Below are 20,294 nucleotides of genomic sequence, written 5' to 3'. Positions count from 1 at the left end.
ATGAAAGAAGCTGGTCAGGAAAGCAAACTTCTCAAGGTATTCCCCCAAAGGGAAGTTCCGCTAGGTGGCTGTTTTCTTTCCTCATGGCAAGGAGGAGGTGGGCAGGAGAGACGGGGGCCTGTATTGTTAGACAGTAAGAAAGCAGAAAAGAGTGTAATGACTCAAGGGAGTAACTTCCCCAAATACTAGCATGCTAAACTGCTCACCTCTCCTCAGGAGGCCCCCAGAAGAGACACACGCCGTTGGCCTCTGTTGCAATCTGTGTGCTCCTCACCTGGCATGAGTGATAAGGGCCAAGCACATGGGAAGACAGCGGTGCCAGCCGTCTCCACACTGAGGGGCTCAGACGTGGCCCAGCTGGTAGCCCAGGGAGGGATAGGTGTCCCACAAGATGTGGAGCCCTTCCAAGAGTGGCCAAGGGAGATGGCAGGGAAGCAGGACAGAGGCCAACCAAGGCCCAAAGCTGGTGGGGCTGGTGCCTTCACAGACATTCTGGAGAAGGAGCTCCTAACACTTGCACTGTCCGCTCTTGCCCCACAGGGTGAGAAGGGGGCTGCGGGCTCCCTTGGGCTACCTGGCCTCCTGGGACAGAAGGTAGATAATGACAGGCTCTAGACGGTGGGTTCTGTGTAAGGGCTGTGTCCATCCCCACCCACATCCCATTCCAGCCCTGCACACTCACAGGTCCCAGCATTAGCTGTGTCGCTCCCCCAGACTGGGAGAAAGGCTGCTGGAGCCCAGCCAGGTTCTGTTTGCAGTGGGGACCCCTGACTGGCCCCAGATTGTCCAACTGAAATAACTCAGTAGCAATCACCTGGTCAGATTTCCTTGCTCCAGCTCTGAAAACATGTCCCACAGTATCTTAGCTCCATAATACGTTTCAATTTCATTAAAAACTTACATATATGACCAGTTGTCAGCCAATCAGTTCCAACTCACGGCTGTCTCGTGTGTGTCAGAGTAGAACTGTGCTCCACAGGGTTTTCAAAAAATGGCTGATTCTTTGGAAGTAAATCACCAGGCCTTTCCTCCAAGTCACCTCTGGGTGGACTTGAACCTCCAGCCTTTCAGTTAACACCCAAAGCACATTTACCATTTGCACCACCCAGGAGGATACTCTCTCCCTCTCTCTCTAAATGTGTGTGTGTGCGCGCGCACGCGCAGAGACAATGAGCCCTGGTGACGCAGTGGTTATGTGCTCAGCTGCTAACTGAAAGGTTGGCCGCTCAAACCCGCCAGCAGCTCTGTGGGAGAAAAGACCAGGTGATCTGCTCTATATATTTGAGGAGCACTCTTGCATAAGATAGGCCCCTCTTAGAAAGTCACAGTGCTTATTAGGCTGGTAAAGGCTCTGAGCAGTAGTCCTACATAGAAGGAACCTGCAAAGCTGTGTTTAACCTGTACTTCCTAACATCGTTTGGCCACCAAACGCTTTTTATACAGATTGAATATTCCCAGCCTACCAAAGGAGTATTCCATGGAACATATTCGGGACCACTGCTCTAGGCCCAGGCCCTGATGGGTCCCTTGTGTCGGGTCTAAACCTGTTCCCCTTCTGTAATGACTCTATTCCCTCTTCAAATCTCACTGTCAGATCAGCCAGGGCTCTGAAGGCCTCTGGTCCCCAGCCATCTTTAATGTCCCTACGGAGCTCAGCTTAAGCTGAGGGATGTCATGCTGCCCTTTAACTGTGAGGGAGAAAAGACAGATGAGTGGAAGGCAAAGGGTCAACCATCTCCCTCCAAAACAAAGCTGATCCAACAATGGTAACCCCACTTTCCACCCCCAGGGAGAGAAAGGTGACGCTGGCAACGCCATTGGAGGGGGCCGAGGGGAGCCTGGTCCCCCAGGGCTCCCTGGGCCCCCGGGGTCAAAGGTGAGTCTTCCCTAGCGGTCAACATTCAAAGGAGACCTTTGCCTATGACCTTGAATCAGAGGTCATTCTCAGGAACCTACTGTCCTGGATACCTCTCCTTCTATGGTCTTTTGGACCAAGGGTATAGGAGTCCAATAGATGGAATGGTGTGAGTTAGTAGAAGCCAGCAGGGACACTGAGTACCCGGGATATTAGCAGCAAGACCGTGTTTTACCCCTCTAAGCAGCTGCCCAAGCTGCCCTGCGTGCCTTCACTCTATCCTCCTCCTCTTCCCCAGGGAGAAGCTGGTGTTGATGGGCAGGCTGGTCCCCCAGGACGGCAAGGAGACAAGGTACACAGGCCGCCAGTTCCAAGAGCTGCAGATGAGGGTCACCTTGGGGGTTTGAGCTCCTGATGAGAGAGGGAAACAGCTGGGGTCACCCCTGTGGCTGGACATCAGGCACAAAGCTGATCCAGACATGTGGGCAACTCCCACCAGCCCCTCCATTCCTGGCTGCCGTCTTTCCTGGCTGGCTGTGGCTTTGGAGAGCCTTGCCCTGGGACAGCAGTCATGCAAAGGCTGGCCCAGGGATAGGAGATCTGAGATGGGGAGTGACCCAAAGCCCTGCAGCCGTTAGCATCCTAAGCCACGTATCAAAGTTGGGCTCTCACCTTTCTCCAGTAACTCCCCTCTTAAAGGGCCCAGACAGAGCCCTCATAGGTACCAGATGGCTAAAATGCTGTGTGGGGGGAGGCACAGGGACAAGTACCACTTGGACATAGCAGTGGCTCAACTCTCCACGAGCTAGTCTACTTAAGGGTCATCGTGAGTTGAATTGTACCAAAGAACTCATTTTCCCCTTATTTTTACTTTCTATCTTGATTTAGGAAACCCTGGTGGCATAGTGGTTAAGAGCTACGGCTGCTAACCAAAAGGTCAGCAGTTTGAATACACCAGGCGCTCCTTGGAAACTCTATGGGGCAGTTCTACTCTATCCTATAGGGTCGCCATGAGTCAGAATTGACTCAGCGGCAACAGGTATGGTATGGTATCTTGATTTAAAAAAAAAAAAAAAAGACTGTCTTCTACTTCAGCATTATCCCACAGCAACTGGAACTGTGGTTTGTTTTTCATAATTTATACCACTGTTTCATTTCTTCTAGACAGTTCTGTCATGCTTTTAATAGCAGCAAATCCCACCACCCCACCCACAGTTATATGCCCCTGTGTCCCTAGTACCCTGCAGTTTGGGTCTTTCACAAGCAGAGAGGACCCCAAAAGGATGGCATGAGGTCTCTATGGCAATTACCAATCACCTAGGACAGTGGCACAAACTCACAGAGTCCGTGCCACACGAGCAAGATGGAAATAAAAGAGAAGCAAAGGACTGGTTCCTGCTCCCAAGGATGTTGCTGACTTAGGGGACTGAGGAAAGGTGGCCAGACAGTCACAAGTGGAGCCACCAGCAGAGCACAAGACAGGATGCCCTCCAGCGCTAAGTGGGAGGGAGCAGACCTGCCCAGAGGAGCTCAGAGGGAGAGGGGAGTGCTCAGGAGGTGCTTCCTGAAGGGGACCGAGCCATGCTCCCCTCTCATGGACAGGACGGTCTGTGTCCTCTCAGCCTGAGTGCAGATGAGCTCCAGGCCCCTTCATGGCCCCTGAGGTGTGGCCCATCTGGGGACATCAATGCATGACCCAGCTCTGTCTCCATTTCACTCCAATTTTGTCATGCAATAGGGGGAGCCTGGAACAGCTGGAGAACAGGGACCAGCTGGCCCCAAGGTATGTGCCTCTCTCACCTGGAGTCATGGTGGGACATCTTACCTCCCTGGAGTCACAGGGGGAAGTGGCTTGGCCCTGGTTCTCCAGGGGGAGGGAAAGGAAGAGCATTCTGGACCCAAGTAGGGGGTCTGACATTGCAGCTATGATTGGACTCAGTCTTCTTGAGGTCTGTCTAGTCAGATTTCTCAAATGGAGCCTTCCCTATTTGTTCTGGAATCCCTGGGCATCCTCTGGGAGTGTTTAGGATCCCCTCATAGGTTCTCCTTCAGCCCTCTGAAGGCACCTGTGCAGCCAGGTGCAGCCAATGGTGATGCAGCCCCCCTTTGATAGAGCACAGGCAGAAGTTGCCCCCAGGTCCCTCCTGACTCAGGCTCTGGGTTGAGACCTCATTTGTCTTGTAGGGCTCCAAGGGAGAACCAGGGAAGGGGGAGATGGTGGATTACAATGGAAACATCAACGAGGCTCTCCAGGTGAGTAGGTCTAGCCCAGAAACTAGAGATCTGGAAGTTCTCCTGGACCTCAGGGCTCTAGACCAAGGGTGCGATGAGGGTGCTCTTCAAGACAGGCCTGATTGATGTTGCTGAGCTCCGAGGGGAGAGATACCCCCTGGCTTTCTCTCCTTTGGTATCCCACTGGGTAGCCTCCAGCAAATGGCCCCCATCCTTTGGCATCCAGGTGGCCTGTCTCTCTGGGCACAACTGGCCAGTTACCTGGCTCTGGACCTGGGATCCACAATGGTAGCACCCTAGCACCCTGCAAAGGTGCTGGCCCACCAGGGTTCTGGGGCCCTATTCTTCAGTACATGCACATGGTAGAATCTGTCTTCCTGAAATACATCCTTTTGTTCATTTAATCATATTTTGAGTTCATAAGCTAACAACCTCTAAAGCAGGGTTTCTCAACCTCAGCTGTATTGACATTTTAGGTTGGATAATCCTTTTTGTTGTTGTTGTTAGGTGCCATTGAATTGGTTCTGACTCATAGTGACCCCACGTACTACAGAACCAAACACTGCCTGGTCTTCCACCATGCTCACAACCTTTGTTATGCTTGAGCCCATTGTTTCAGCCACTGTGTCAATTCATCTCGTCAAGGTTCTTTCTCTTTTTCGCTGACCCTCTGCTTTACCAAGCATGATGTCCTTCTCCAGGGACTGATCCCTCCTGATATCATGTCCAAAGTATGTGAGACATAGTCTACACACTTTGCTTCTAAGGAGCATTCTGGTTGTACTTCTTCCAAGACAGATGTGTTCGTTCTTTTGGTAGTCCATTGTAAAATCGATATTCTTCTCCAACACCACAATTCAAAGGAGTCAGTTCTTCTTCGATCGTCCTTATTCATTGTCCAGCTTTCACGTGCATATGATGCAATTGAAAATACTATGGCTTGGGTCAGATGCACCTTAGTCTCAAGGTGACATCTTTGTTTTTCATTACTTTCAAGAGGTCTTTCACAGCAGATTTGCCCAAAGCAATGTGTCCTTTGATTTCTTGACTAAGGTTTTCGCTGGCCAATTCTTTTCAGAAGTAGACTGCCAGCCCCTTCTTCCTAGTCTGTTTTAGTTTGGAAGCTCACTGAAACCTGTCCGCCATGGGTGACCCTGCTGGTATCTGAATACCGGTGGCATAGCTTCCAGCATCACGGCACTGCGCAAGCCCCCACAGTGTGACAAACTGACAGACACGTCCTTTTTAGTCCTGTGCATTGTAGGATGTTCAGCAGGATCCCTGGTCTCTACCTACTAGATGCTTATAGCACCACCCCTCCCAAGTAGTGACAACCAAAAAAAAAAGTCTGCAAACATTATCAAATGTTTTCTGGGGGACAAAAAATTACCCAGTTTGAGAATCATTGCTTCAAAGAAATTTCTCTCTGCATGTTATTCATTTTTAAGGCCAACAATCTTCCCTCTAATCTATTTTTTGAGTGGTCCATATTTTGTTACACTGCATTTATTCAAAGTTCAGTGGTACATCAGAACCTTGAAATCTGAGCCCTGGCAGAAGAGGAAAGAGCAAGGGAGGGTCGCCAGTAAGCAATTAGAAAGAAGAGAACTGGCTTCCTTCTCTCCTTTCGTAAAGTGAAGGAAATATTGGCAGTCCACTTTGGTGCAGACCTGAGTCCATTCTAGAACAGCCTGCAGAGCAGCAATTAGCTTGTAAGCTGGGGAGTGTTCTCTGTCCAGTGATTACACTGGGGGTGAAAGGTGGGTGGGGGTGATGTGGGGCTGGGAGCTATGGAGACCCACCTGGGAGGGTCAACCGCCCGTCCTTCACCTGTGCTCCTTAGAGGGGACAGTCCCAACGTACCCTTGACTGGGCAGAGGTGACCTTCCAGATGGCTCTTGATTTGCTCTTCAACTGACATGTGGTGTTGGTTTTTTAGGAGATCCGAACGCTGGCCTTGATGGTAAGCCTTCCTCATTCCTCTCCTTCCTTGGGCACTGGGCTGGGGGCTGTGGGGTAGGCAGCCTAGAAGTAAGGACTTGAGTTCTCCCCTTCAGCAAGGAGACACAGGGCTTCTGAGTCCAGTTTGAGAGTCAGGACTGGTTGGTGGGTCACTGGAGGTGCCGAGGCCCTGGGCCACAACTGCTTTCTGCTATGGGGATCACCGATATATTTGTGCATTCAAATGACAGTAGAAATGCTGGGTCCTATTTACAACTGTAGGTGTGCCTGGGCAGTGCAAACTGCTAACTGAAAGGTTGGAGGTTCAAGTCCTCCCAGAGGCTCCTTGGAAGAAAGATCCAGCTATATATTTCTGGAAAATCAGTCATTGAAAACCCTATGAGCACAGTTCTACTCTGACACACAGGGTCACCGTGAATCAGAGCCAACTCAACCGGCAACTGGTTTACTGGTTTTATTTATAACTGGGTCAAGGAAATAGTGTTATCAAGGAGGAAGTTTTGTTTCTCTTTTTTCTTGACCTTCAGCTAATAGGATCCATAGCCCTGAAAATCTATAGTGACCCTCCACATTCCCCCTTCCCTAGAAATCAATTTTATCATCTGCACTTGAAAAGCCACTGGCTGCCAAGTTCAGGTTTTACACACATGCCTACCAGCAGTCAGCTCCCACTAAATATTTGTAATTACAACACCAACCACCAGGGTTTAACTAATAAGGTCGGGAGGGGAGGGAGACCGCAAGGTTGTCAAACTACTGGGATTTCATTTCACTTAGTATTTTTTGTGGCTCTGTGCCATGGGAACACATCTGGGGATGACAAGCTCAGAATCAAATGTCAGTCATACGATGTCCCAATCCCAGAAACCGGTCTTAACTAACATGATTCTGGAATCAGCGAGCTTCATGGGGAACATTAAAATATATTACGTGAAATAGCTTTTGGAAGTAAAACCTCCCCAGAAATATTTGTTTCTCTTAAAATCAGCTTTCAGATATCATTTACCTACAATAAAATGTACCTGATTGAGGTATAGAGTTCAGTGAGTCTTGACAGGTGTATAGACCCAGGTAACCACCACACAGTCACTCCAGAAAGTTTCTCATGCCCCTTAGAAGTTAATCCCACCTGTACTCCTGCCCCCTAAAAAAAAAAAAAAAAATTTTTTTTTTTACTACCGTCACCCCCAGGCAACCACAAATCTGCTTTCTGTCTATAGATTAAACTGTAGATTAGATTTGTCTTTTCTAGAGTTGCCTATTAATGGCTTCACACAGTATGTAAACTTTCTGGTCTGACTCCTTTTCCTCAGCAGCACAATGTGTTTGAGATTCACACACGGGTACTTGATTCTTTTTAAATTGCTGGATGTGTCATATATTCACCTGTTAGTGGGCATATGGGTTGTTTTCTGAAGACATTTTAAAGTCATCAGAGAAGGGCAGATTTGTGTTCTTGGAGCCCAAGGAGACCCCAGGGGTGCCCTAGAGGGAAGGGGAGGGAGAGGCTATTGGGTTCTAGGACCCTCACACCCCACTTTAACCCAAACAAGCTCCATACTTGTCTGTTTTACATTTGGGGATTCCCCATGTTATTTTCTTTGCCAGGGGGTGGGGGGGTGTCTCTCTGCCATTGAAGAAAGTTTGAAAACCTCTGTTCTCTATGAGCCAATCTCCACATTTATCCCTTTGAGGACAGGCCGCCCCACCCTCAGTCAGAAAGCTCTCCCATGCTGCTTTCTTTTCTTTCCTAGGGCCCCCCTGGGCTTCCCGGGCAAATGGGCCCACCTGGAGCTCCAGGGATTCCAGGCCAGAAGGTACGACTTGTCTTCATGTTGTGGGGGGGCGGGGGGAATGGTGAAGACCCTGGAGAGGCAGCGCTACCCCTGAGCACAGTGACCAGGACTTGTCCTGTACTCTCATCTCCCTGGACCGCTCACCATGGAGTTCTCGCCTGTAATTCTTTTCCATGCTCCCAGGCGCCAGCGGCCCCACCTTCCCACATCAGTCACTGACCCTCCCCCCAGCCCTCAGCCTTGTCATCCCTCACGTCTTTCTTAGGCTTTGGCAATTCACAGGCCCCTCTGATGTGGTAGAGCCTAGGTCTTGACTGGAAACCCTGGTGGCGTAGTGGTTAGGAGCTATGGCTGCTAACCAAAAGGTTGGCAGTTCGAATCCACCAGGCACTCCTTGGAAACTCTATGGGACAGCTCTACTCTGTCCAAGAGGGTCACTATGAGTCAGAATTGATTTGAAGACAACAGGTTTGGGTTTTTTTGGTTTGGGTCTAGACTTACCCCTGCCCCAACCAGACCCCAGGAAATGTAGCTTTGAGCCGCTCCCCAGTTTCCCCCACAACCTTTGCCTCCCTTTTATAACCACCCCCAGACCCTTCTACTCTTTCTTAAAAGGCCATGCATTTTTGCCCATCTATCCTGTCCTCATGGGGCTCCCTAACCTGCAAGCCCCTTCCCCTCTTCCCTACTTTCAAAGCCTTTCTCATCTTTCAAGCCCAACTCAAAGGCCACTTACCCCTTAAAGCCTTCCCTGATGTATCAGGCAGAATTCACCACTGTGCTTCCCTCTGTGCTTCCCTCATTAGCACCCACATCATTTTGCATTGTAACCGGGACTGGTTGTTTTCCTGGCATTCAATGCAGAGGCCATGCCTTCTTGATCTCTGCCCCTGGCCTAAAGAAGGGGCTTCGGTTGATGCAAAGATTTAGGGGTGGCCAGGACAGCAAGAACTGGGTTTGTGGGGAGACAGGGAGGCAAGCACACCCCCAGTTTCCCGATGGAGCCAGTGTCCAGGGCTCTCTGAGGCAGCTGCCCAGGGAATGGGAGCCTGTAGTTAAAAACGGACAGGGACTAGAGCCCTGTCCCCACTATTTACTAACTGTGGGCTGAGACGGGTTATTTACCTCTGTGCTTTGGGGTCTTCTTCTGCGAGACGGAGAGAATAAAAGCACATAACTCCCGGGACTGCAGTGAGAATTAAATGGGCGATCTGTGTGAACAAGTGCAAAGGAGAACTCCTGGCTCGCAGGAAGTGCTGTGTCAGCGTCAGTTACTAATATTTTTATCCCCGGGTCTGAGAGTGACCTTTATCGTTCTGGCTATAGGGGGAGATTGGACTGCCAGGCCCTCCAGGACACGATGGGGAAAAGGTAAGAACAGACACCCCCTGACAAACCTCTGAAAATGATTCAAGACTAGGGGAGGTCGGGAGAGGGGCAGGAAGGCCCTGGGACAAACTCAGACAAGAGTCTGCGTGGACAAGCCAAGAGGGGAGAGGGGCCCACACTGCAAAGGCCCAGCTGAGCCCCACACTGCAGTCTCCCCAGAAAGGCAGGCAGACCCCTGCCGGAATGGGCAGGACTGTTGGCCAAGGACTCCTGGCTATCTTTGCCTGGGCCCAGCCAAGGACCAGAGCCAAGTCTGACTGTCCTTGGGACCCCCTGTTCTTCTGTGTTCTCTACTGCCTCTTTTCTCCAACAATGCATCTAATAAGCGTTGTTGCTATTTTCCAAAGGGACCTCGAGGCAAACCAGGAGACATGGGCCCTCCTGGCCCACAAGGACCCCCAGGAAAGGATGGGCCTCCAGGAATGAAGGGAGAAGATGGACGAACAGGAAGCCCAGGAGAAAAGGGGGAGAAAGGGGAGACTGGACAAGCAGGCTCCCCGGTGAGTGAGTGGGGCTGGTGGCCTGACCGCTCATCTCTGCCCTTCCATGCATGTTCCGTCCCCGCATGCCAGCTCTGCATGGTGCCAGATGCTGCCTGGAAAGCTGGAGCAGGAACTGAGAGTGGAGGATCCACCCAGGGTTCCCCCCAAGCCACTTACTCTATGAAGGCCAGTGCCCTGACTCAAGAGACCTGGGTTCTATTCTGTCATCACCTGTCTGTGACCTCAGGCAAGTCACAGAGCCTTGCAGAGCCTCTGTTTCCGAGTTTCTAAAATGGGGCAATAATGCCTTCGCCAGAAACCTCACTGGGTTGCTGGGAAGGAGATGAAGTCATGGATGTAAAGCTGCCCTCTTTGGAAAGTACATGGAAGCCCTATGCCCAGAAGGAGTTGCATGCAGACAGAAGGGCCTCAGTCCAGGCCACCTAAGCCAGCAACTTGACTCAGAAGCCTTCTCAGGGCTTCTGTTGTTCCCATCTGTGAAATGGGCACCCTCCTAGCACCCACCCTGAGGAAGGGAGCCACGTGTGCATGCCACAGCCGGTCATGGATGCTTGCGTGACCACCTCATGCTTCACTAACAGAGGTCTTTGTCGATCTGTAGGGTCTAGACGGCCCAACTGGGGAGAAAGGAGAACCAGGTGACCAAGGGAGACCCGGAGCGACAGGATTGCCTGGCCCCAGTGGGCTCCCGGGATTTACAGTAAGGCGAGAGGGCCGGGCGTCAAGATTGTGGGCAGGCAGCTGCAGGCGAGGGCATGTGACCGGGGGCTCCTCGCTGCAGCCCCCAGCCTGGTGGGGGTGCATGGCACTGCTGTCATGAAGCTGCACAAACCTCTGCCTGCCTGCCCACTGGCCGTGGGGGCTTCCTCAGATGAGCAGTTGCTGCTCATATGTAAACAGGGGTCCCAGATTCCTGGGGTCACAGCAGGGTGACCTCTGTCTTCAGGGCCAGCCTAACTCAAAGGGTTCGAATCCTGGAAGTTCAGAGGTCAACCCGTACCCCTCCCTCCCGATCCAGGTGTCCCCCGCAGCCACTCTGACCACCACTGCCCCACTCAGCTGTGACAGGCAGGGGGCTCACAGCCTCCTCCATGTTCACACCATTGGAGGGCAGCTCGGAGACAAAGGAAGTGCCTCTTGATACAGTATGGAAGCTTCCTCATTGTTACCTCCCCCCCCCCGAATCTGGGCCTTCACTCAGCCCTCTGGATCTGTGTTTGTTCTCTACACTATGCAACAAATCGCCACAAATCAGCCACCTAAAACAACACACGTGTCTCACAGCTTCTGTGGGTCAGGAGCCCAGGCGTGTCTCAGCTGGCTCCTCTTCCCAGCATCCCACCAGGCTGCAGTCAAGGTGTTGGTGGATTGTGGTCTTTTCCAGGGTCACAAAGGTCCTCTTGCAAGCTCACACAGCCGTAGGCAGACTTCAGTTCCTTGCTGTTGTAGGGCTGGGCCCCTCAGTTCCTGGAGGCCCCCTGCGGTTCCCTGCCACGTGGCCCTTCTCATAAGCAGGTCACATTACAGCGGCTCGCTGCTGGCAGGAGAGCCTCTCCAGCATGCTAGTACCCAAAAAACCAGACCAGTCGCCATCAGCTCGGACTCATGGTGACCCTGTGTGTGTCAGAGTAGAACTGTGCTCCATAGTGTTTTTAGTGGCTGATTTTTCTGAAGTAGATCACCAGGCCTTTCTTCCAAGGCACCTCTGGGTGGATTCAAACCTCCAACCTTTTGGTTAGCAATCAAGCTCATTAACCGCTTATGCTAGCAAGACAGAGCTATGTGTACGTGTGTATCTCATGTTATAATCACAGGAGAGACGTCTTTCACCTTTCCCACATGCCATATTCCATTCATTAGAAACAAGTCACAGGGCAACCTAGGGTCCGTCCGCCCCAGGAACCGTACAGAATAACAGCCTCTCCTCCCATGTGCTAGAACCACCGATTCTTGAAGGCAGTGATCACAGGCCCCCTGCCCCAGTCCTCTCTCCTCGGGGCTGATGACCTCCAAGCCTTCCAAGGTATTCCTTGCTGACCCCTTACCCAGTCTAAGGAGCTCTGGTGGTGTAGTGGTTAAAGCGCTCGGCTGTTAACCGAAAGGTCAGCAGTTCTAACCCACCAGCCGCTCCTCGGGAGAAAGATGCGGCGGTCTGCTTCCGTAAAGGTGACAGCCTCGGAAACCCCATGGGGCTGTGCTGTGAGTCAGAGTCGACTCAATGGCACACAGCAACAACAATAAACCCAGTCTAGTGTGTCACAGATTTGAGGGTCTGATTGCCCAGGCTACCCAGGCGCTGGCATTCACGCCGTGGTGTTTTGTGCCCACAGGGAGAGAAAGGAGAACCTGGAGAGAAGGGTGACCCAGGCATGGAGGTAGGTGGCACCTCCTCTTCCTTTTGTGTCCTGGGAGACTATCTGACAGGGGCATCGTCAACTGGTAGTCTCCCCAGGAGGCACAGCACTGCCATGTTCTGGAATGAAATCAGGAGCGCCTGACACAGGAGGGAGGAAGAAGCTGCTGAGCACCACAGTGGGTCAGGCACTGAGCCTTGGGGTGCTCCTCAGCTCCCCATTAATCAAGCCTCTCGACACATTCTCGGAGCACCTGCCATGTCCTAGGCCTTGTTCTGGCGTCCGGAAAGAGGAAAATAAGTAAAACAGTCCCTATGTGGCTTCTGATTGTGGAGGTGGTTATACAATTCCATATGCACGTTAAAGAGCATAGAGCTGTCCTGAGTAATGGGCACTGGAGTGGCGGCTACTTGGGGAGTCAGGAGAGGTTCACAGGGACAGGCCATCTGAGCAGAGCCTTGAAGACTTCGTAGGAGTTTGCCTAGAAGATTGAGAAGTAGGCTTTCCAGACAGAGGCACTATTCTTTTTAGACATGTAGGGGTAAAGGGAAAAGGAAAGAGAGAAGAGTAGAATGAGACATAGGATGGAGGCAAGATTTTCATAAGGTGGGAGAGAATTGGGCATATTTGTGGGCTCAAGGGAGAGAGCCAGGAAAGCGGCAGAGATCAAGGATCCGTGAGGGAGAGGATGTAAGCTGAGGGTCTGGGGCCCAGGTACCTCATCCAAGTGAAGGGAGAGACCACTAAGCCTTCTCAGTCCCAGGGAGGTCTCTTGGCCTTGGTTGCCCATTAATGTTACCAAGTCCCACCTGAATCTCATGAACTAGACCTATTTATATAACACATATGTTGTTGTTGTTAGGTGTCACAAGTCGATGTGACAGAATAGAACTGCCCTGCTCATAGTGACGAGTAGAACTGCCCTGTAGGGTTTTCTAGGCTGTCATCTTTATGACAGCAGATGGCCAGGTCTTTCTCTCTCATAGTTGCTGGGTGGGTTCCAGCCGCCAATGTTTCCGTTAGCGACCAGGGCTCCTTAATTATGTTATGTTACTTAGGTGGAAATGGATAGTGTCCTAAGGAAATTATCCTAAATTCAAAAAAAAGCATTAGACACAAAAACGTTTCTCCCAGAAGTAAAAATTGGAAATAGCCTACATTCCTAGCAAGAAGAAAATGATTAAATAGCTTATAGTAATAACACTAAGAGTAAGAATAGTCACCGTGCTTGAGAGCTTTCCATTTGCCAAGCACTGCTGAAGACCTATGGAAGCAGCAGTCAGGAAATCAAAAGCCACATTGTGTTGGGTAAATCTGCTGCAAAAGACCTCTTTAAAGTGTTAAAAAGTAAAGATGTCACCTTGAAGACTAAGGTGTGACTGACCCAAGCCATGGTATTTTCAATCGCATCATATGCATGTGAAAGCTGGAAAACGAATAAGGAAGGCCGAAGAATTGACGCCTTTGAATTGTGGTGTTGGCGAAGGACATTGAATATACCATGGACTGCCAAAAGGATGAACAAGTCCGTCTTGGAAGAAGTGCGGCCAGAATGCTCCTTAGAAGCAAGAATGGTGAGACTGCATCTTACATACTTCGGACACGTTGTCAGGAATGATCAGTCCCTGGAGAAGGACATCATGCCTGGTAAACTTGAGGAAGACCCTCAACGAGATGGATTGACACAGTGGCTGCAACAGTGGTCTCAACCAGAACAATGATTGTGAGCACGGCATAGGACCAGGGAGTGTTTCATTCTGTGGTACATATGGTCGCTATGAGTCGGAACCAACTCTACAACGCCTAACAACGACAACAGCTCGAAGACTTTGCTGGTAACTAGGTAGTAACTAATTTTCATTCTACTCAAATAGCACATCGCTGTTAAAAGGAGGCTTATGAGGAACACACAAAGCACGGAAAAAACAGGTTTCATGTTAAGCAAAACAGAGCAGAGACCCAAACTACACCTATAATATCATCATAAGCATGTACATATATTCAAATACACTTTATGCATCAAGAAAGAGCAGAAGGAAGTAAAGCAAAATATTAATAATACTTATCTGCTAGGTAGACTGATTTAGCCTTTCAATTTTTTTTTTTTACTTTGTAAAACATTTTAATGAGCCTGCATTTCTTTTTAATTTTTTAAATTGTTGTTGTTAGGTGCCATTGAGTTGGTTCCAACTCACAGGGACTCTATGCACAATGAAATGAAACACTGTGTGGTCCTACGCCATCACAATCATTGCTGTGTTTGAGCCCATTGTTGCACCCACTGTGTCAATCCATACGGTAAACCCTGGTGGCATAGTGGCTAAGTGCTACGGCTGCTAACCACAGGGTCGGCAGTTCAAATCCTCCAGGCACTCCTTGGAAACTCTATGGGGCAGCTCTACTCTGTCCTATAGGGTCACTATGAGTCAGAATCAACTCGACGGCACTGGATTTGGTTTTTTTTTTTTTTTGGTTTTATACAGTTTTATGAATTTTAACATACATAGAGATTTACATAACTACCACCGCAATCAGATATATATATTACTTTTTTTACACTAATAAAAAAAAAAAGTAGACTTTTCTTTAAGAAGGTAGAGCTTCCAAAGATTTCGTTCCAACAAGGAGACTATAGCATTATGGAACTGAAAATCCAAGTTCAAGGGATGTTAGTATCTGCCTGTCTGTCCAGTGAGGAACTCTCTCTGTGGTGGCCTGATTGGGGGGGGCCTGCCTGGGCACCATCCAGGGGATTCCATCCCTGGGTAGACTTGAGGAGAGCTCCAAAGCCAAGGTAGGGTGACCAGGTCAGAAAAGAGCAGGCAAGTTTCCTTCCTGCCTCTTGGGTGGCCAACTATAGACAAATGGATGTCCATCTTCACCAAAGACAGGGATTTCGTAGAGAACAAGAGAGCTCTGGGCTCCTCTGTCTTTCTTGTCCAACTAAATCTCTTCTACTAGCATGACTCCCTCGCCCTGCCCTCAAGCAACATGGAGTCCAACAGTCCCCGTCCATCTGTTACAAACCTGGAGGACTTGAGGAATGTTCTTCAGAAACATCTCAGCCTCCCTCCATTCCACATAACCAGTCTCTGCTCCTCTAAGCCAGGGTCTCAAATTCAAGTGCCTTCAAGGGCCAGGCAAGCAAGAAATGCATGCAAGAGGTCCAGGTTAAATACAACAGAGAGCGGTAGAGACTGGGGTGAACCAGCGATCTCTTGCTCCATCTAGAGGGGAAACCTAATCAGCTCCAGCTGATTGTTGCCGTGCGTGAACAAGAGCCTGGAGTGCCAGACCTCCTGGTTTTGTCAAGAAAACCTGGAAAACAGATGTTTGGGGGACATCTCCTGGCAACAATAGTTTTTTCGACATTGTGCATGCCAATGAGTTTCCATGAGTTTCTGGCCTGTTCTAAGCCTTAGTTTGGAAGACTGTATGCTGGGCAGTGACTGGTTGAGCACTGCGGGATAGTCCCGTCCTCCTCTGGACTTGCAGTCTCCAGTTGGGCCCTGGCTGCGTAAGGAGGAAAGACACTTTGAGTGTAATAGGGAGTAGGCTGACCATCTCCCCTTTGGTTTTCAGGTTCCTGGGCCACCAGGGCCAGAGGGCCCTCCTGGACCTCTGGTAAGTTTGAAGTACTTTTCAGTATTTCAGTTCACCATGGTCAGGTCTCTAATGTCCCTTCCCCATGGCAGTCACTGGGCTCAACCTCAGCCTTAGGTCACTATCCCCTTCTCCTCCCGGTGGGGGAGAGGGGTTCTCATACACAAACCCCTCCCTGCTCCTCTTCCCATGTTAAACAGGTACCATCCCGTGACACCAAGGACCCTGGCAGTGCCCGGTTCCCTGGAAACAGTTGAATGGAATGCCAGGCCCCAGGGTCTGGTCCCACCACCCTGCAGGAGTCACTTTGTCACCAGTTCTGCCCAACATTTAACTCTTTGCCATTAGACATCTGTTACCCTTCCTCCTTCCTACAATCAGCTGGCAAGATGGCTAGGATTAAAATAGAAAGTGACCCATTTATACCCAGCCTCACTGGACAGATCTTTCCTGACTGAATGGTTACAGATGATAAGACAATTGCTTGGAAGGGGTCCTTTGCTTGCACCTAGTAAGTACTCAAGCACCCTAACCCAACAGATGCAGATCTGTGCCTCTATGGTTTACCACGTCACCCATTGTCATTGGTAGAAATGATAGTAGTAGTAAGGATAGTGTTTTTAGCTGCCATCGAGTCAGCCCCTGACCCGTGGCGACCCCATGCACAACAGAATGAAATGCTGTCTGGTCTTGTACCATCCCCATGCTCAGTTATGGATCAGACTGTTGTAATACATAGGGTTTTCACTGGCTGGTTTTCAAAAGCAGACCAGCAGGCCTTTCCTCCTAGTCGTCTTAGTCTGGAAGTGCCACTGAAACCTGTTCAGCATCAGAGCAACACGCCAGCCTCCACTGACAGCAGGTGGTGGCTTCACCTGAGGTGCATTGACCGGGAATCAAACCTGGGTCTCCCAGGTGGAAGGCGAGAACTCTACTGCTGAACCACCACTGCCCTCTAATAGTAATGACAGCCAACATTCATGGAAACTTACTTTGTGCCAGACGCTGTTTAAGTGCTGTGCATATATTAATTTATTTAATTTATACTGTTACCTCTGAGTCCCCTTCATGAGACTCTGGGTCAGTGTGGGGGCCACAGAGAGATTCTCTGTCCGTCCCTGGCTGGGGGAGGCCAGCTCAGACTCCCAGCTTCAGATCGACCAGTCTGTCCCTGTAGTTCCCATGCTGGGAAGCCCCCATAGCACTCCCTTCCACCTCTCTGGGGTAGGAACCCCAGACCAGACTCTGCACCCAAAGTCTTTGCTCTTTGTGGCCCAGTATGTGGGCAAGGAAGTTGACTTAACCAGAAATGCAGCTCTAATGCACCTTGTTTGATTCCATATGCAGGGTCTCCAAGGTGTTCCTGGACCAAAGGTAAGAAGAGACCATTTGACAGGCATGAGGGGGTGGGAGAGATGCTGGATCAGAGGGAAACAGCTTCTGAGGCAGGTGGCCCCACTGACCCTCCCGCTTCCCCAAATTGAATCATGTGATGCTTGGCCTCTGGGCTCCATCAGGGCAGAATGAGCTCCTGTGGTCCCTTTAACCCCTGTCACTGGCATCCGGCATACTTTGGATTCAGAGTTTCCCCATCCATCAATCAGCCCCACAGAGTGATAGGTTAGATTCCTAGCAAAAGAAGAAAGCCTTTTCCCATCTAACTTGGTCCAGACCGTTCGTTCAACTGAAGTATAAGTGGGAGCAGAGAGCAACATAGAGAGGGACCCTCTCTCTGGGCCAAGGCCACTGAATGCTGGGCTGTGGCTCACCCCATTGTCCCCTAAGCATTTCAAAGGGATGGGGGGCTAGAGGCTGCTGGCATGGCACAACCCTTGCCCCTTGCCCTTAACTCTTCAGGGGATTGAAAGACAGTTTCTTCTGCCAGTTAACTACTTTGGGAACCTCATAGCTCTGGTGGTGGCACTCAGGCATTGCCAGCTAATGTCCGCAGGGTCCTAGTTCTGCAGGTGCTCAGGTCCTCATCTATGCCAAAGCCTGACCTGGCACTGCCCTGTGGGCTTGTCCCCACTCCAGCCATCCTTCCTTTGGAGTCCTCAAAGTGACCGCAAGGATACTGCACCGGAACTGAGGTGGAGCCAGGCTAAGAATTCAGGGGTTCTTGGAGCCCTCAGCCTGCCACCCTGGACCACCCACCTCCACCTCCTCCCTCCTCTACCTGTTCCACCTCCCCACCCCAGAATGCAAAAACGAGCTGTCTGGAAGAAACCCTTCCATGATCTTCCCCATCTGTCCTTCCTTCAGGGAGAAGCAGGACTAGCTGGAGCAAAAGGAGAGAAGGGTGTCCAGGGAGAAAAAGGAGACCGAGGTCCTCTGGGATTGCCCGTAAGTATCTTGGATCCAACAATGTTTGGGAACAGACTCCTGTGAAGAGCCCAGGGGGTCCAGGAGCCTGGATGGTCCTGACGGGGCCAGAGATGCTGGGCAGGGAACTGGGAGAGGCTGCTAAAGTTCTCAGCATTCCAGCTCCATGTGGTGGTGCTTTCCAACCTGAGTGAGACAATAGACTCTAATTCTGTCACTGAGGGCCCCTCTGGACCAAGCCCTGGCCTAGGCTCGGGGGAACTGCAAACCTCAATAAGACAGGGTTCCCGCCTCCAAGGAACACCCAGCTGGACAGTCTGAGAACAGTGTCAGGCCCTGCTTGTGCCTGATTCAAGGGCAGTAAAAATCTGCCTTATGGGGGCCAAGCTGGGAGGGCTTGGAAGGAAAGGGACAATGGGACATTCTCCATCTATCTCCTCCTTTCCCAGAGAGACCCCAGAGAACCCCTGCTCTCTGCTCCTAAGCACTGGTCACAGCAGAAAAGCTGGTAAAGGGTCAGATCCTTTGGTCCCAGGAGGCTAAGGCCACTCAGATCCTGGGTTCCTGGTGATCTCTGACCGAAGCTGCTAGGGCTGGAGGTACCAGCTCAGAGGCGGGTGCTGTTCAGAAGGCACCACATTTCCCGGTGTGGGGGCTAGGTGAATCCCTTTACCCCAGGCTCAAGTGGGCTGATGGTCTCTCCATCCCCTCACCTGTGTCCATCCGGGGAGCCCTGGGATCTGTCCTCCCTGCCACTCCACTGAGGTTTGAAACTTTTTCAAGAGCTGGAGGAGACCGTAGCGGTCCATCTAATCATTTTACTGGTGAACCTGGAGAAGAAAGTGAGTCACCTGAGGTCACACAAGAAGGCTGTGGCCAAGCCAAGCCAGAGGCTGCAGACTCACAAAGGGGCTCTCTCCAACCACTTGGGCTTCCTCTGTCCAGGGCTTGAGTCCATTTCCCACCCCAGGAAGCCGTAAAGAGCCGGGGGAACAATGGGAAGCCCAATTACCCCAGCTTGGCAGAGCTTGAAGGCCTGGTGAATATAATCACAGCAACCAAACAGCAAAAGCAGAGGTATAATTACACCCTCATTAATGCAGCAAATGTCGGAATATTTAAGAAGCCGATTCGCTTGACAGGCTACAGAAAACTGATGACTTCAGCAGACGTTTTCCCGTGTCTTAAGCTGTGTCTGGAATGATTAAGAACTCCTTACTATTAAAAGAGCCTTCCTGCTCCCATTCAACCACAAATCTCTCCTTGTCCACCTTCATGGCCCCAACCACCCTAATGAACACTGGAGAAATCAGTCAGGGGTTGAAATTCAAATGCCACAGAGGCCAAGTAGGTAATATAAACAAGGAACATGCTAGATGAAAGATAAAGTGCCCTGTCTGTCTTTTATTTTCCAACTTTTGATAGAGACACAGGTACAGAGAAATACTTTTTTGCTAGCTTAAGGAACCAACAGAACAACCATATTCGTGAACGGCAATTAACATGGACTTCGGGGAGACAATAGGGAGTAGTGAGGACTATGGTGCTGTGGAGACCATGTGTCCCTTCTTAAGGGGAGCAGCCCCTTCTCAGCTTAACTGACTGTTGCCTTGGGGAAATGGGGGCCCAGTATTTCTGGATCTTCCTAACAGACCATACAAGATATTTACAGGATCCACTTATGGCCTGAAATTTTCCAGTTTGTGCCCTCTGTTCTAGAAGTCTCAAGAAAATTCAGTACTAATACTGCACAGACCAAAAAAAAAAAACAGTTGCTATCGAGTCATTTCCAACTCATGATGACCCCACGTGTGTCAAAGTAGAACTGTGCGCCATAGGGTTTTCAAAACTGTGACCTTTCAGAAGCAGGCCACTAGCCCTTTCTTCCAAGGCATCTGTGGGTGGGTTTGAACTGCCAACCTTTTGGTTAGTAGTCAAGCACTTAACTATTTGCCCCACCCAGGGGCTCCTGCATAGAACAAGCATGTGGATATTTAGCTAAAGTTTTGATTGTAGGCTTCACCTGGAGGTTTCATGTTTGGCAGCCTATTTTTCCAGAAATATCCTTGTGAGTTTCCCTTATTTGACCTACAGAAGTGGTTCTTGATTCTGGCCAGGAACATTTTAAAAATACCACTACCCAGGCTCCACTCTTAGAGCCTCTGATTAAACTGGTCTGGGATGGAGCCCAGGCATCTGTGTTATTTAACATCTCCCTGAGAGATTAAAATATGCAGCCAAGTTTGAGAACCATAGTTCTCTAGGCTGGTAAGTCACA

At 50.4% G+C, this 20,294-nt stretch overlaps 1 protein-coding gene across 1 annotated transcript in view; it reads left to right on the top strand.

Moving 5' to 3' along the window:
* COL13A1 (collagen type XIII alpha 1 chain) overlaps positions 1–20,294 on the top strand; it is a 101,205-nt gene that overhangs the window by 62,545 nt on the left and 18,366 nt on the right. Inside the window, exons 19-31 of the mRNA XM_049855801.1 lie at positions 1,790–1,876; positions 2,154–2,207; positions 3,594–3,638; positions 4,040–4,108; positions 6,027–6,050; positions 7,804–7,866; positions 9,172–9,216; positions 9,582–9,734; positions 10,339–10,437; positions 12,068–12,112; positions 15,674–15,715; positions 17,042–17,068; positions 17,957–18,037. Of these exons, the coding sequence (XP_049711758.1) occupies positions 1,790–1,876; positions 2,154–2,207; positions 3,594–3,638; positions 4,040–4,108; positions 6,027–6,050; positions 7,804–7,866; positions 9,172–9,216; positions 9,582–9,734; positions 10,339–10,437; positions 12,068–12,112; positions 15,674–15,715; positions 17,042–17,068; positions 17,957–18,037 (834 nt within the window). The remainder of the gene's footprint in view (positions 1–1,789; positions 1,877–2,153; positions 2,208–3,593; positions 3,639–4,039; positions 4,109–6,026; positions 6,051–7,803; positions 7,867–9,171; positions 9,217–9,581; positions 9,735–10,338; positions 10,438–12,067; positions 12,113–15,673; positions 15,716–17,041; positions 17,069–17,956; positions 18,038–20,294) is intronic.

Source organism: Elephas maximus, chromosome 16 (genome assembly GCF_024166365.1).
Source record: "Elephas maximus indicus isolate mEleMax1 chromosome 16, mEleMax1 primary haplotype, whole genome shotgun sequence".
NCBI classification, from domain to species: Eukaryota; Metazoa; Chordata; class Mammalia; order Proboscidea; family Elephantidae; genus Elephas; species Elephas maximus.
The sequence above is the reverse complement of the archived record's forward strand: the minus strand, read 5'-3'. Positions and strand labels throughout refer to the sequence as shown.